At 51.7% G+C, this 12,500-nt stretch overlaps 1 protein-coding gene across 1 annotated transcript in view; it reads right to left on the reverse strand.

Moving 5' to 3' along the window:
* Nucleotides 1-5,284: 5,284 nt before the first annotated feature.
* sema6bb (sema domain, transmembrane domain (TM), and cytoplasmic domain, (semaphorin) 6Bb) overlaps nucleotides 5,285-12,500 on the reverse strand; it is a 116,932-nt gene continuing 109,716 nt past the window's right edge. Inside the window, 1 exon segment of the mRNA XM_042057152.1 lies at nucleotides 5,285-6,434. Within this exon segment, the coding sequence (XP_041913086.1) occupies nucleotides 5,449-6,434 (986 nt within the window). The 3' untranslated portion in view covers nucleotides 5,285-5,448.

Consider the following 12,500-nt stretch of genomic DNA (forward strand, 5'->3'; position numbering starts at 1 on the left):
CCAAGTGCACAGGAACTGTAAGGTCGTAGTTTTGAGGCCAGTCAAGTGAAAGCGAGGCGCGGGGTGGGGAGAGGATTGTCAACATTGTGGAGTTTTTATTGGAATAAGAAAGCTGACAGAGAGACAGGAAGTGTCCATGCTGACAGACAGGCAAAACAGAGGGATGATGGGTAAAATGATGGTCAGCAGCTGAGTCGTGTCTGTTTTTTGTTCCCCCATTAAGTATGTGTGTGTGTGTGTGTGTTTGTGTGTGTGATGTGATACACTTGTTTAGGCTTTACAGGAGCATGCAGGTGACCGTGTGATGAACAGAGGCGTATAGGACACACAAGCACACCCGCCGCGCACGTACCGTGTCAAATACACACACAACGTCTGGACACACACACACACAGAGGCTGTGTCATGCAGCTGTTTGTTCTTTGATTGACACTGGGACGGGACGTATGTACACTCACTGGCTGCCATTACATGACAGCGGGCCCCGCACGCACAAACAGCCTCTGGTGAGAAGCAAAGAACAGGGAGGGGGGGGGGCAGGGGAGGGGGGGCACAGAAACCAAAGACCAGGCTCTTCAGCAGACGTGGTATGACTTTTTTTTAAAGGAGACAGTGTCTTTTTTTTATGTCTTTTCTCCTCTTTTGCTCCCATCTTTTTGCTGTCCTTGCAGACTTGCCTCTGCGCAGGCATCAGAGGAGGAGTGTACACTGAGATCCAGTTCACAGTATCACCATTGTTATCGTCACTGTCGTTGTCGCCGCCGGCACCATCAGCATCAAAACTCACACACAAGAGAGCATATCAAAGCACTCAAAGTACATCAGAAATCAAACTAAATTCCTTTTTTTTTGAAACCACAAACACAAAATTATAATAACAAAATAACAGAAATAAAAACAATGTTCAGTGCTGGCTAATAATAACATCCACTACTATTTTACAAAATGGAAACGTTTTTTCATTGTGCTTATATTCAGATGGTGCTGCTGGAGTGAGTGTCTCTCTCTGCAGTTCAGATTGTCCTTCAGGCACCCCCCCCAATTCTATTACTTAGTCTTGTTGAGGGTGTCCTGTTGGCAGTTTCCGGCTAAGGGGTGGGGGGGGGCGTAATATCGCTCTACTTCAGAGCAAAGAAAATAAAACCACAGGCACACAAACGATGGCGTCATGTCGACTGCATCACTGTACATGATATTCATAAAGACAGTCTGTGGATCTGAGGAGTAGAATTACGGAGAGAAGAAGCACAATGCCACCAGTCCCTCCCTCACACAAGTCCATAAGTCATTTAATGCATCGAAGGGTGGACAATATATAAAAGATAACAACATTACAATTTCATGAAACATCTTTTTTTTTAAAAATCATATTCTTTTCTATAGCATACTCATACAGTATACTGGACTGGGGGTTCCATGGCAATCCCCTTCATATGATGAGCAATGTCGCAGTATTACCACTAGGGGCAGCATTTCATAACGGTTTCCCAAAAAGGAGACTTTTATTAAACAACCCTTCATCTCTGATTGCAGTGGGGCTCTGGCTGAATTAGGTTGGTGATGTTCCCACTTTTGGCACTACCTATGGGGGCATGAGTCAGTCCCCCCCCCCCCCCGGATCTGTGTCTCGAGTCAGCCCCCCCCACCCCCCCCCGGGACCTGTGTCTCGAGTCCCCCCCCCCACAATCCTCTTCCTCCTCTTCCACAAGGTTAACTCAAGAGTGCTAATGCAATTGCCTCCTGATTTAGGTTTCAGCCTGGGTGTCTGGGTGGCGCTTGCTCGAGCGGGTGGATGTCCTGTCCACCCCACCACCACCACCACCACCACCACTGCCACACTGCCCCTCCCTCTCCCAGTCACGTCTCTGCCGATCTTCTCAGGGGCTCATCACACTATTAAATAGCTGCGATGTACTTTGCCTAATCAGGCATGTTTAGTGACACAGTGTTCCAGAGAGGGGGAAACAAGAGAGTGACAATGGGGATGGAAATGAAAAGAAAGAGAGAGAGAGAGAGTGCATGGATGGATGAACGGAGGAGGGAGTGCTAATTCACTCAGCACTTAAGGAAGTCCGGCTATGGGGTTGGGGGAGGGGGCACTAAAACAGTATGGAATGCACAAAAGAAGTTCCAACTCACACACTACTGGCACACAGTATGCACATGTATAGGCCACACACACACACACACACAAACAAGCACATTTACACACACACACACCACACACACACACACACACACAAGCACATTTACACTTGACTCCTGCCTCCGACTCAGTCATGCATTGGCACTTATATCATGCCCTTCCACTTCACTGATGTCTTTCTCCATTCTACTTGGCTGGCTTTAGTCCTGCCTATTATAAGACAAACAAGCGCTCCCTCCATCACCTCTTGACCCCCCCCCCCCCCCCCCCCCCCCCAACCTCACGCTCTGGTTCTCCTAGACGCTTATGTCCACATCAAAGGACCCTACACACACACACACACAAACACACTCAAATTAGACCCAGACGGATCTCCCTATTAGCCTGTTCTGTCTCATGTGGTTGGGAGGGTTGGTGGGATGTGCCTGGCTGATTCCACAGTAGCATAAACCAAAGAGCCCCCCCTACCCACCACACACACACACACACACTTTAATCGCCCCTAAAAAAGCTGTGAGCAGGTGCTGCTGAGTCTACCATCGTCTCTGCTGACAGCCAGCCCCAACAGCCCTCTCTCTCTCTCTCTCTCTCTCTCTCTCTCTCTCTCTCTCTCTCATTTTCTCTCTCTCCTCTTTACCAGGTGATTTCTTCCTACAGGGTTAATGAGCCTCCCCCCAGCTCTCTGCCCGCAGGCAGGAGAGACCCACGCCATTAACCCCACGCCAGCTTTAAGAGTGCCAGGGGTGACGGGGCGGGCACTAACACGTCCAGTCTAGTCTGCGTCTGCGTCTGAGACTGAGACTGCAGCTGGCCAGGCATGCAAAGGGAGAGAGAGCAGGAAACCAGGTAGTTAAACCACGTCTGGACAGAGAGGAGAGGAAGTTCAGACCCACTGCTCTCCACTGGGCCTGAAAGACTGACCCTGATACAGCAGGGCCAATCAGTGCTCTGAGTGAGCATGGCCGGCTAGCTGCGCTGCGCGCTAGTGCAGAGGAACACTATGAATGGTAATACTGAGGGGTGTTTTACTTTCCGAATAAAAAAAAATAAAAATGTCGCTCATGTCGCTCCCCGCCTCGGGAGAGAGAGAATGCTGGGGATGTTTCCCCTCTCTGCCCCCGCTGTCACATCCCACCGTGGTACCCTCACGCTCCGCTGCCCAGCCTTGCCCGTGTCTGACTGGCATAGCTGGCCTGGCGAGCCCCTTCGCCCTGGCTCTCTCCGTCCTCATTGGTATTCTCCTCCGACGAGGCGCTCGCTCGCCTGCTCCCCTCGCTCGCTTGTTCGTTCCTTCCTCCGCTCGCTCACAACGTCTTCTCTCGCTTCTCCACCTCCTCCTCCTCCTCCTCCCTCCCGCCCGCATCCCGACGCCTCTGACTCTTAACGGCTATTTGTTGGAGCCGTCTCCTCGGGCGCGGTGGGACAAAGGGGCCCAGTGTCGCCGGACCGGGCTTGAATGCAGCTCCCCGGCAGCGAAGCCGGGCCCTACAGCCACGTCTCACATTCCAGTGAATGGGGTCCGGGGTGGTGCACTCCACTGCATGCCACAGGGCAGGGTCGGGTCAGCGAGGAGAGAGAGAGAGAGAGAGAGAGAGAGAGAGAGAGAGAGAGAGAGAGAGGAAGGGAGGGATGGAGTGAGAAAGACAAAAGGAGGGAGGAGAAAGAGAGAAATTCATGGAGGAAAGAAAGTGAGCGACTGTTTGGAGAGGAAGAGGTGGAGGAAGAGTTTCTGGGAAATCTCCTTTTCTTATCTTGACACAACAACAATAAAAATAAACACGACGACGGCAAGAAGATGGCATGACAACTGAACATACAAAATAGGCGAAGTTTCAGAAAGAGCACAAAGTTAGAAATTAGAAGTGATATGTGTCCATGAGATGCAGCTCCCCTCACCGCATGTGAACAGACCCTCAGGCTGTAATGACCCCCCCCCCCCCCCCCACCACCCCAATGTCTCTTCCAGGTCAGCTCCCCTCCGGGTCAAGTCCTGGGTCGTGGGGAAAGACCCCCCACCCCCCACCCCCTGTGCCCATGGGCACCCTCCCCATGACTGTTAAACAGTCACTCATCTGATTGCACAGCACACAGGGCTTAGAGTCACATGGCCGCTTCCCCAGCTCTGCTATCTCTTCGCCTCCCCCCTAGCCTCGCTCGCCCCCCTCACATCAACTCACTCAGCTGACATCAAACTCAGCTTCTTCGCTTACAGAATCTCCAGTGTTTGTACAACCGTCTCTGTCTGTTTGCACATGTGTGTATGTGTGTGTGTGTGTGTGTGTGTGTGTGTGTGTGTGTGTGTGTGTGTGTGTGTGTGTGTGTGTTATTTGTGTTCACATTAAGACAGGATGCCGAGTGTATTGTCACAGCTCACTCCAGACTCGGTCTGGGAAACACATGCCACACACACACACACACACACACACACACACACACACACAGTGAGCGATGAACAGAAACACTGGTAGGGGAGAGATGAGAGAAGAGGAGGGGATCATAGAGGGGCTGCACACACAGCCAGACCTTTTCCCCCACAACTGGAGCTGACTGAAACAGCCATCAAAGCAGCACATACAGCCTACAGTATGTCCGAGAACTGTGTGTGTGTGTGTGTGTGTGTGTGTGTTTGTGTGATCCACAGAGCCTACAGAATCTCTTCCTTCCCATGGTCCTTTGCAGATCCTTAAAAGAAAATGTCTGATGGCAGCTTTGTGGTGCGAGGCTGTTTCATGTCTTTCCCCGTGCCGAAGAATGGTTGAGCCACCTTTAGGCAGCCCAACTTCTTTCCTGTCACTTGCTCATGCTCTCTCTCTCTCTCTCTCTCTCTCTCTCTCTCTCTCTCTCTCACTCGCTTCGTTTCTCTCTCTCTTGCTCTTTCTCTCTATCTCTCATTCTCTCCCTTCCTCCCTCCCCCTCTCTCTCGCTTTATCTCTGTGAAGATCTGACTGGCTCTTCGAGTCCTGCAGTCACAGCGTGGAGTCACAGGGTGGGTGTGTGTGTGTGTGTGTGTGTGTGTGTGTGAAGCCTCGGGGTAAGAGCGAGAGTGAACACAACACACACTGCTATTCTGTAGGGCAGGAGGGGGTGAGACAGTGACACTGAGAGTCTGGATTAGATTTTTTCTTTTTTGGTGGGGGGGGGGGGGGGGCTGGGAGGCTGGATTTGGGGGGGGGGGGTGTGTAGGTGAGATTCAGAGCGAGACATGGGAGGGCTGAAAGGGTGTGTGTGTGTGTGTGTGTTGGGGGGGAGGAAGATGGGCTCTTTCTCGGCAGTGTCAGAGAGTAGGCTCTGCGTTAATGTCCTCACTGGCCGTTGGGGGTGCGTTCCCCAACGCCCTTCCCCCCCAGCAGGTGGCTGAAGTCGGACAGCTCCCCCAGCCCTCGTGGGGGGTGATGGTGGTGATGGTGGGACCCCCTCACGATGGCGGAGGAGGGGCGCTGGGACTGCGTTGTTGTCTGCTGCTGCTGCTGCTGCTGCTGCTGCTGCGTCTGCTGGAGGGCGTAGTGCAGCCGGTGGCCTGCGGGGGCAGCGTTGTTGCTGTTGCTGAAGTTGAGCCCGTCGTGGGTCCAGCGCGGCTCGCCGTATTCGCCCTGCGTGTTGGGCGCCGACACCACCCGCCGGCGGTCAGGCGACTCCTGGGGCGTGGACGGGTAGTACTCGCCCGCCGAGTTGCGTGTGACGGAGGCCGGCTGCTGCCGGCCCTGCGGCGCGTCCCTGTGGCTGAGGATGAGGAAGCACTCGCGCTCGCCGGGCCTCTGTGCCACCATGTCGGGGCCCATGTCGTCTCCGCCGTGCCGCCCGATGCCTCCGCCGCCGCCCTGCGGGTACTTGTGTCTCTGGAAGATGACCGCCGTGCTGCCGGGGGGGCAGGGGGTGCCCACGGTGGTCAGCACCGGCTGGCCCTGCTCCCAGTCCAGCTCGGACAGGTGCACGTTGGGGGACGGCCGCTTCTGCTGCTGCGGCGTCTGCTCGGGTGTGGGCAGCCCGTTGTGCACGGCGAAGGGGTTCTCCAGCTGCGAGCGCGGCCGGTCGCCGCTGCCCCGCGTCACGCTCATCACTGACCCGCTGCGGCCCTGGCCCAGCATGCTCTGCTCCTTGTCCCCTTTGCCCCGCTGGCGACCCGAGCCGGCCCGACGCTGGCACTGCCGGTGCTTGTGGCTCATGATCCAGCACACCATCAGGCCCGACAGCACCGCCCCGGTGGAGAAGGCCGAAACTGCAGACACCACCAGCAGGTTCAGGGACACCAGACCGTCGGGCTCCTCTATGAAGCTCTCCTGTAGAAGACCTGTGAGAGAGTGAGAGAGAGAGAGAGAGGGAGAGAGGGAGAGAGAGAGAGAGAGAGAGAGAGAGGAAAATCATTCTTTTTTGAATTTTATTATTTAGTCAAAAAGGAAACAAAGATATAGCATAGCATAAAAAACTAACTTTAAAACAAATACCTCACCACACCCACAGCCATGTGAGAGGGAGAGATAAAAAGATACAGCGAGATAGAGAGAGAGATAGAAGCATTCAGTAAATGAAAAATCAGCAGAAGCATGCTGTGAAGATCCATTAAGTTTGTTGTGCTTTTTTAAATAACCCTCCCAAACAGCTCCTCCTTCGTCTCTCTTCGTGGGTGGGACACTCCAGAAGGTATGCTCTTAGTGCTAATAGCTAATTGCGCTCATTACCCAAAGTGGATGGTGATTTCAATAGCTGTAATAACTGGTTTCCTGATTGAGAATATCTCCAGGCAAGCCCCGGCTTTGCAACATTAACTTTTCTGTGGAAAATATTTCCCCTTATAAAAGCAGCAGGTAATTACCCAGTCTCAATACTGTATTTACACTTTAAAGACGTATGGACTGCTTATGAACTATAAATAGGATTACATGTGAGTAGGCAATGGAAGCTATTTGTCTCCCTTTCAGCTGCACGAGGGTGATAGAGGGCCTCTATGAGGGGAGATGAATTATTGAGGAGGGGAGAACGGGAGACCACCGAGCCGGTGTGATGGATCAATTAAGAAAATGTCAGAGAAAAACAAAAAAACAACTCTTTGTGGTGTGAGCACCAGGGACTCATATTGACAGAGTGGCACAGAAATGAACAGCTCAGACTCAGGAAAGAGAGGAGTAGAGGGAGTGAGAGGGAGAGAGAGAGAGAAAAGTGGAGAATAGAAAACGAGACAGAGAGAGAGAGAGAGAGAGAGAGAGAGAGAGAGAGAGAGAAACAAACATGCTGAGTGGCCTTTAGCAAATAGGAGGTACAGCACAGTAAATGTTTCTTAAGGTACATCAACAGGGGAGTGGAAGGCACAGAGACTGTTGGGGGCGGGCGGTATGCCACATCTGGACCCGGGAGGAAATGAATGGCTGTCATTAATGGACCTTTTCAAGCACTTTGTGAACAACAGGGCCACAAAACGTGGGAAGATCCGCTTCACTTAAAAAAGAAAAAAAAAATACCCCACACAATCACACTTTTATTGTTTGGCAAATTTACTGTCATGGAGACAAATGGCAGCCATTACAGGCAGGTAGAAGGAGCTCGGAGGCACTTAATTAGGCGACTCCTCGAGCCGCTGTGAAAACAAAGTGGCTCTTAATGCCGTATGCCACGCAGATGCACCCGGGGTGGGTACAACATGAGCCCTTATGACTGAGTCTCTGAGATTCGGTTAAGGCATCCGTTTACGCCAACAAGAAGGTCGGTGTGTGCCGACGGCACGGTCCGGTCTTCCTCCACCATGACTGGCCCAGAAACACACACAAACACACACACACAAACACACACACACACACACACACTCTGCAGAGACTGAGATCCAGAACCAGACCCTTTGAGGAGTCGAGTAGAGCTATTGTGGCCAGTGTGAGGGGGCGAATGAGTCTGGTTGGGAAGTAGAAACATAGCAACGCTAACACACACACACACACACACACACACACACACACACACACACACACACACACACAAACTCATAAAGCTGCTCAGAGAGGACAGACCGGGAGTGTTTTGGGCACCAGAAACACAGCTACACAAACACACTTGGCGGAGGCCAAACAGAGCTCCTGTAGCCACTCAGCGAGGATGGCCGCGACTGGTGGTGGATGTGCACGCAGTGATGTGCTGATGCACTGACAAACCAGCGGCGGCGTGGAAATGAAAGGCGGCTTTCTCCTCCGTCAGACGAGGCTCTCTGGCTCGCCTGCTGTTGTAATCTGTCAAGAGATGATTCTTCTATCGGCCTGCGCCTCTTTATCTCACTCTGCGTTCCTCTCTCCGCCTACTTCTCCTTCCTTGCTCATGCTATCTGCTCTGTTTCTCCGTCTCTGGCAGTCTCTCTGTTCTCCTTCTCACTCTGTTTCTCTCTCTCCCTCTCTTCTTTTACCTCTCTCTCCCTCTCTTCTTTTCCCTCTTTCTCCCTCTCTTCTTTTACCTCTCCCTCTCCTCCTTTATCTCTGTCTCCTTTGTTTGTCATCTCTCTTTTCCCCTCTCCATGCTCTCTCTCTCTCTCTCTCTCCACCCCTGTGCTTTCTTTCCTTCCATATCTGCTCTCTCTCTCCCTATCTCTCTCTCTCTTTCTCAGTAGTCTGTGGGTGATCATGATCTTCCCCATGGCTGACTGTCACATGACGATGGCCCAGCATTTCCACTCCAACCCCCCAGCCCACCAGTCCCCTCTTGTGCTTCATGTGCGTCGTCGTTCATCCTCTCATCCAGTCTTTATTTACTCTCAATCTGGTGTTTCCTGGGGCACAGATAAACACATTGCTGGCACTGCAGGTATCCTTTAAACCCTTGCAAACAAACGGCTGAAGCACTGGCATTCATTCCTTCTTTCCCTCCTCTCTCTCTATCTCTCTCTCTCTCTCTCTCATTGCTCTGAGCCCATGGCTAGGTTTCACAGTTGCATAGTTTCTTTCATGTAAATTTGGTTATGGAAAATATGAGTGCATTTCCATCCACTGTGTGAATTAAAAATGGACACCCTCCTAATCAAGGGAGGAGTACTGAACAGCTGTGTGATCAAAACAAGGTTGTCAGGGCAACTTTAACGGAATCATCTAATAATAAACTGCAACAAGTGTGAATTTATGCGAATAAACCCTTTTCCATCAAACTTAGTTGCATTATAAGGAATTGCCAATGCCAATCAGGAATTAATCCACCCCTCCAGCGATTTCTTAGTCGACTTAACTCGATTTAATGCAAATTCTCAGTCTGGATTTTCTATTTGAATGATCCAAATTCCCATGGGAGGTGGATGGGAACCCAGCTAGTCTTCAGCACTGTGGATTCCTGAGAGGCGTAAATGGAGACTACAGTATACCTTCCCTGTTCATCCGCCCACCTGCGGCCCGGAGACGGGGATGCAAACGGATGAGGCAGAGCTGAGCAATCTCCGCTTTTCAGGCAGCCGCACCACCATGGCTGTTGTTTATCATGGCAGAAAATCAAGACGAGGGGGACAGAGAGAGAGAGAGAGAGGGAGAGAGTGAGAGACAGAGAGAGAGAGAGAGAGAGATAGCGAAAGGGAGAGAGAGAGAAAGAGAGAGACAAAGAGAAAGGGAGAGAGTAAGAAAGAGAGAGGGCGAGAGTAAGAGAGAGAGACAAAGAGAAAAGGAGAAACAGAGAGAGAGATAGCGAAAGGGAGAGAGAGAGACAGAGAGAGACAAAGAGAAAGGGAGAGAGTAAGAAAGAGAGAGGGCGAGAGTAAGAGAGAGAGACAAAGAGAAAAGGAGAAAGAGAGAGAGAGAGAAAGAGAGAGATAGCAAAAGGGAGAGCGAGCGAGACGGTTGCTTTGTTTGCGGTCCTCGTGCATCCCTGCTCAGCCCACACACTTAATGCTGAGAGTAAAGCGGTGAAGCTGTGCTCAGACGATCTCGTTAACATCTGAGGACGACCATAATGGCACTCAGCTGGATTGAATCTCAGTGTTAGTGTTGAGCGGTTTGAATGAGGAACCTGAGATCCTGGCTCTGCCAGAGCATTAAAGAAGCATCTCGCGCTTACCAAGCCAGCGCAAAGAGACCCATCACACGATGGAGGCTCTACTGAGACAGCACGACAGCAGCTACAGTGTGTGTGTGTGTGTGTGTGTGTGTGTGTGTGTGTGTGTGGGGTTGCCTGGCCCTCTGATGAAAAGTGCACCATTAAAAAAGTGGGGGAAATCTCATCCCATTTGGAGTGGTGCTACATTTGTCCCTTTTCAATCTCTTTCAATGTCGCGTCCACCCTCCACTCTTTCCTCTCTTCTCTACTTTCTTTCTCTCCCTCTTCCTCTCTTTGGCCGGGAAAAAGATTCACGTGTATTGAAAAGCAGCGGGCCATTAGGGAGAGCTGCCTTTGTAGGCTCCGTATCTGCACTGATTGCTCGGGGATTGAAAGGACGGGAAGGGGATATGGAGGCTGGTCTCTGGGCCTCTCCCGCTCTTTGGACCTCCCAGCAGGGGGCGGACAACACGATGACCCCTCTTCTCTCCTCTCCTCCTCCATCCTCTCCACTCCTCTATCCTTTCCACTCCTCTCTTTACCTCTCCTTTCCTCCTCTATCCTTTCCACTCCTCTCCCTTCATCTCCTCTTCTTTCCTCTCCTCCTCTATCCTCTCCTCTCCTCTCTTTACCTCTCCTCTCCTCCTCTATCCTCTCCTCTCCTCCGTCTCCTGCTCTCTTATTAAGACGTAATGGCGGCTGCCAGGACTGTCAGCTTGACAAACAGCGAGCGTGTCTTGGAGTTGCAGCTCCAATTACAGCACAACAATGGCAACGAGCTCTGGAGTTAGAGCAGCCATGGAGGCAGAGATGAGGCTTAGCCAGCGGTCCAAACCCCAGTTTGGGTTTGTTTGGATAGGTGTGTGTGTGTGTGTGTGTGTGTGTGAGAGTGTGTGTAGCAATGAGACCTTGCAACGGTCCAAACCACAGTGGTCTGGGTTTGTTTGGGTTTGTTTGGGTCAGTCTCCTGTGTGTGTGTGTGTGTGTGTGTGTGTATTTAGGGTAGGGGGCTATTATGCTTTCCAAGTGTCGATGCCAAGACCCACAGCCACTCTTATTAAGCCTTTCCAGTTGACATCTGCCGTTGATCTTCAGTCAGTGCCCTGCATCTGTAGCCTTTACAGTTCACCCCAAGTTCTCCTGTTGCTCTCCATCTCCCTCTTTCTTTGTCTGTCTCTAGAACCATCACTTTCTTTCTGTCTGTCTGTCTGTCTCTAGAACCATCTCTTTCTTTCTGTCTGTCTGTCTGTCTCTAGAACTAACTCTCTCTCTCTTTCTTTCTGTCTCTAGAACTATCTATCTCTTTCTGTCTGTCTGTCTCTAGAACTAACTCTCTCTCTCTTTCTTTCTGTCTCTAGAACTATCTCTCTTTCTGTCTGTCTGTCTTTTTCACCATCCCACTGTCCCTGTGGCATCTCCTTTAATCGTTTCCCTGTTGTGTCTCCAGCGATATCCCTCATTTCCCCTAGCATCTCTCTCTCTCTCTTTCTCTCTCTTTCTCTCCCTCCCTCTTTTGCCTTTGCCATGGCCGGCGCTGCCGCTGCCAAACAGGGTTGCTAATGACAGGCCTGCCCCGAGCGAGGGCCCCCATTTAAGATTCACGTCATTAAGAACCCAGGCGGCGTATAGATCCTCTTGGCCCCTGCGTTGCAAATTGGCAGCCCTTTGAGCGGATCCTTATTGATTTTCAGGCCCTAACAATGTGTCAGTGGGCGCGCTTGCGGTGGTGAGGCGATTGGAAACGCAGACTTGCCTGGTTGGTGGCGGCGGTGGTGGTGGTGGTGTGTGTGGCGGGTGGTGTGTGTGTGTGAGGTGGGGTGGGGTGGGAGAGAGGTGGAGCCATGCCAAGCTGGTTAGTGGTTAGCTGGCGTGTCCATCACCTCTGCCTGCTGGTGGCGTTGAGGGTGCTGGGCGCTACGTGAGTCACGTTGGCATGTGTTGCTCTGCGAGGTGACACAGCGTGCATGCCCAGGAGAGGGAGACTACATGCAGGCCAGTTAGCAGGCACGCATCACTGAACCCACTCATTATCCCACCCAATCTCTCTCTCTGTATCTCTCTCTCTCTCTCTCTCTGTATCTCTCTCTCTCACTGTCAGTGTCTGTCTCTCTGCGTTGTCGCTGCATTTGCCTTTTTTCTCTGTTTTCCTGCTGCTAAATAACTGGAGGCTGTTTTGCTCCCTCTATCCCTCCCTCTCTCTCCACTCCTCCCTCTCTCTCCATCTTTCCTTTTTTTATCTCTCTCTGTCCCTTTCTCCATCTCTCTCTCTCTCTCTGTCTTTCTGTGTTTTAAGGTGATTTTTGATCCATGCAATGGTTCAATAAAAGGAGTTTTAAAAGTAAAAGTCTCTCTGTCTCTCTCTGTCCCACTC

The sequence above is a fragment of the Alosa sapidissima genome, chromosome 12 (assembly GCF_018492685.1).
Source record: "Alosa sapidissima isolate fAloSap1 chromosome 12, fAloSap1.pri, whole genome shotgun sequence".
Taxonomy (NCBI): domain Eukaryota; kingdom Metazoa; phylum Chordata; class Actinopteri; order Clupeiformes; family Clupeidae; genus Alosa; species Alosa sapidissima.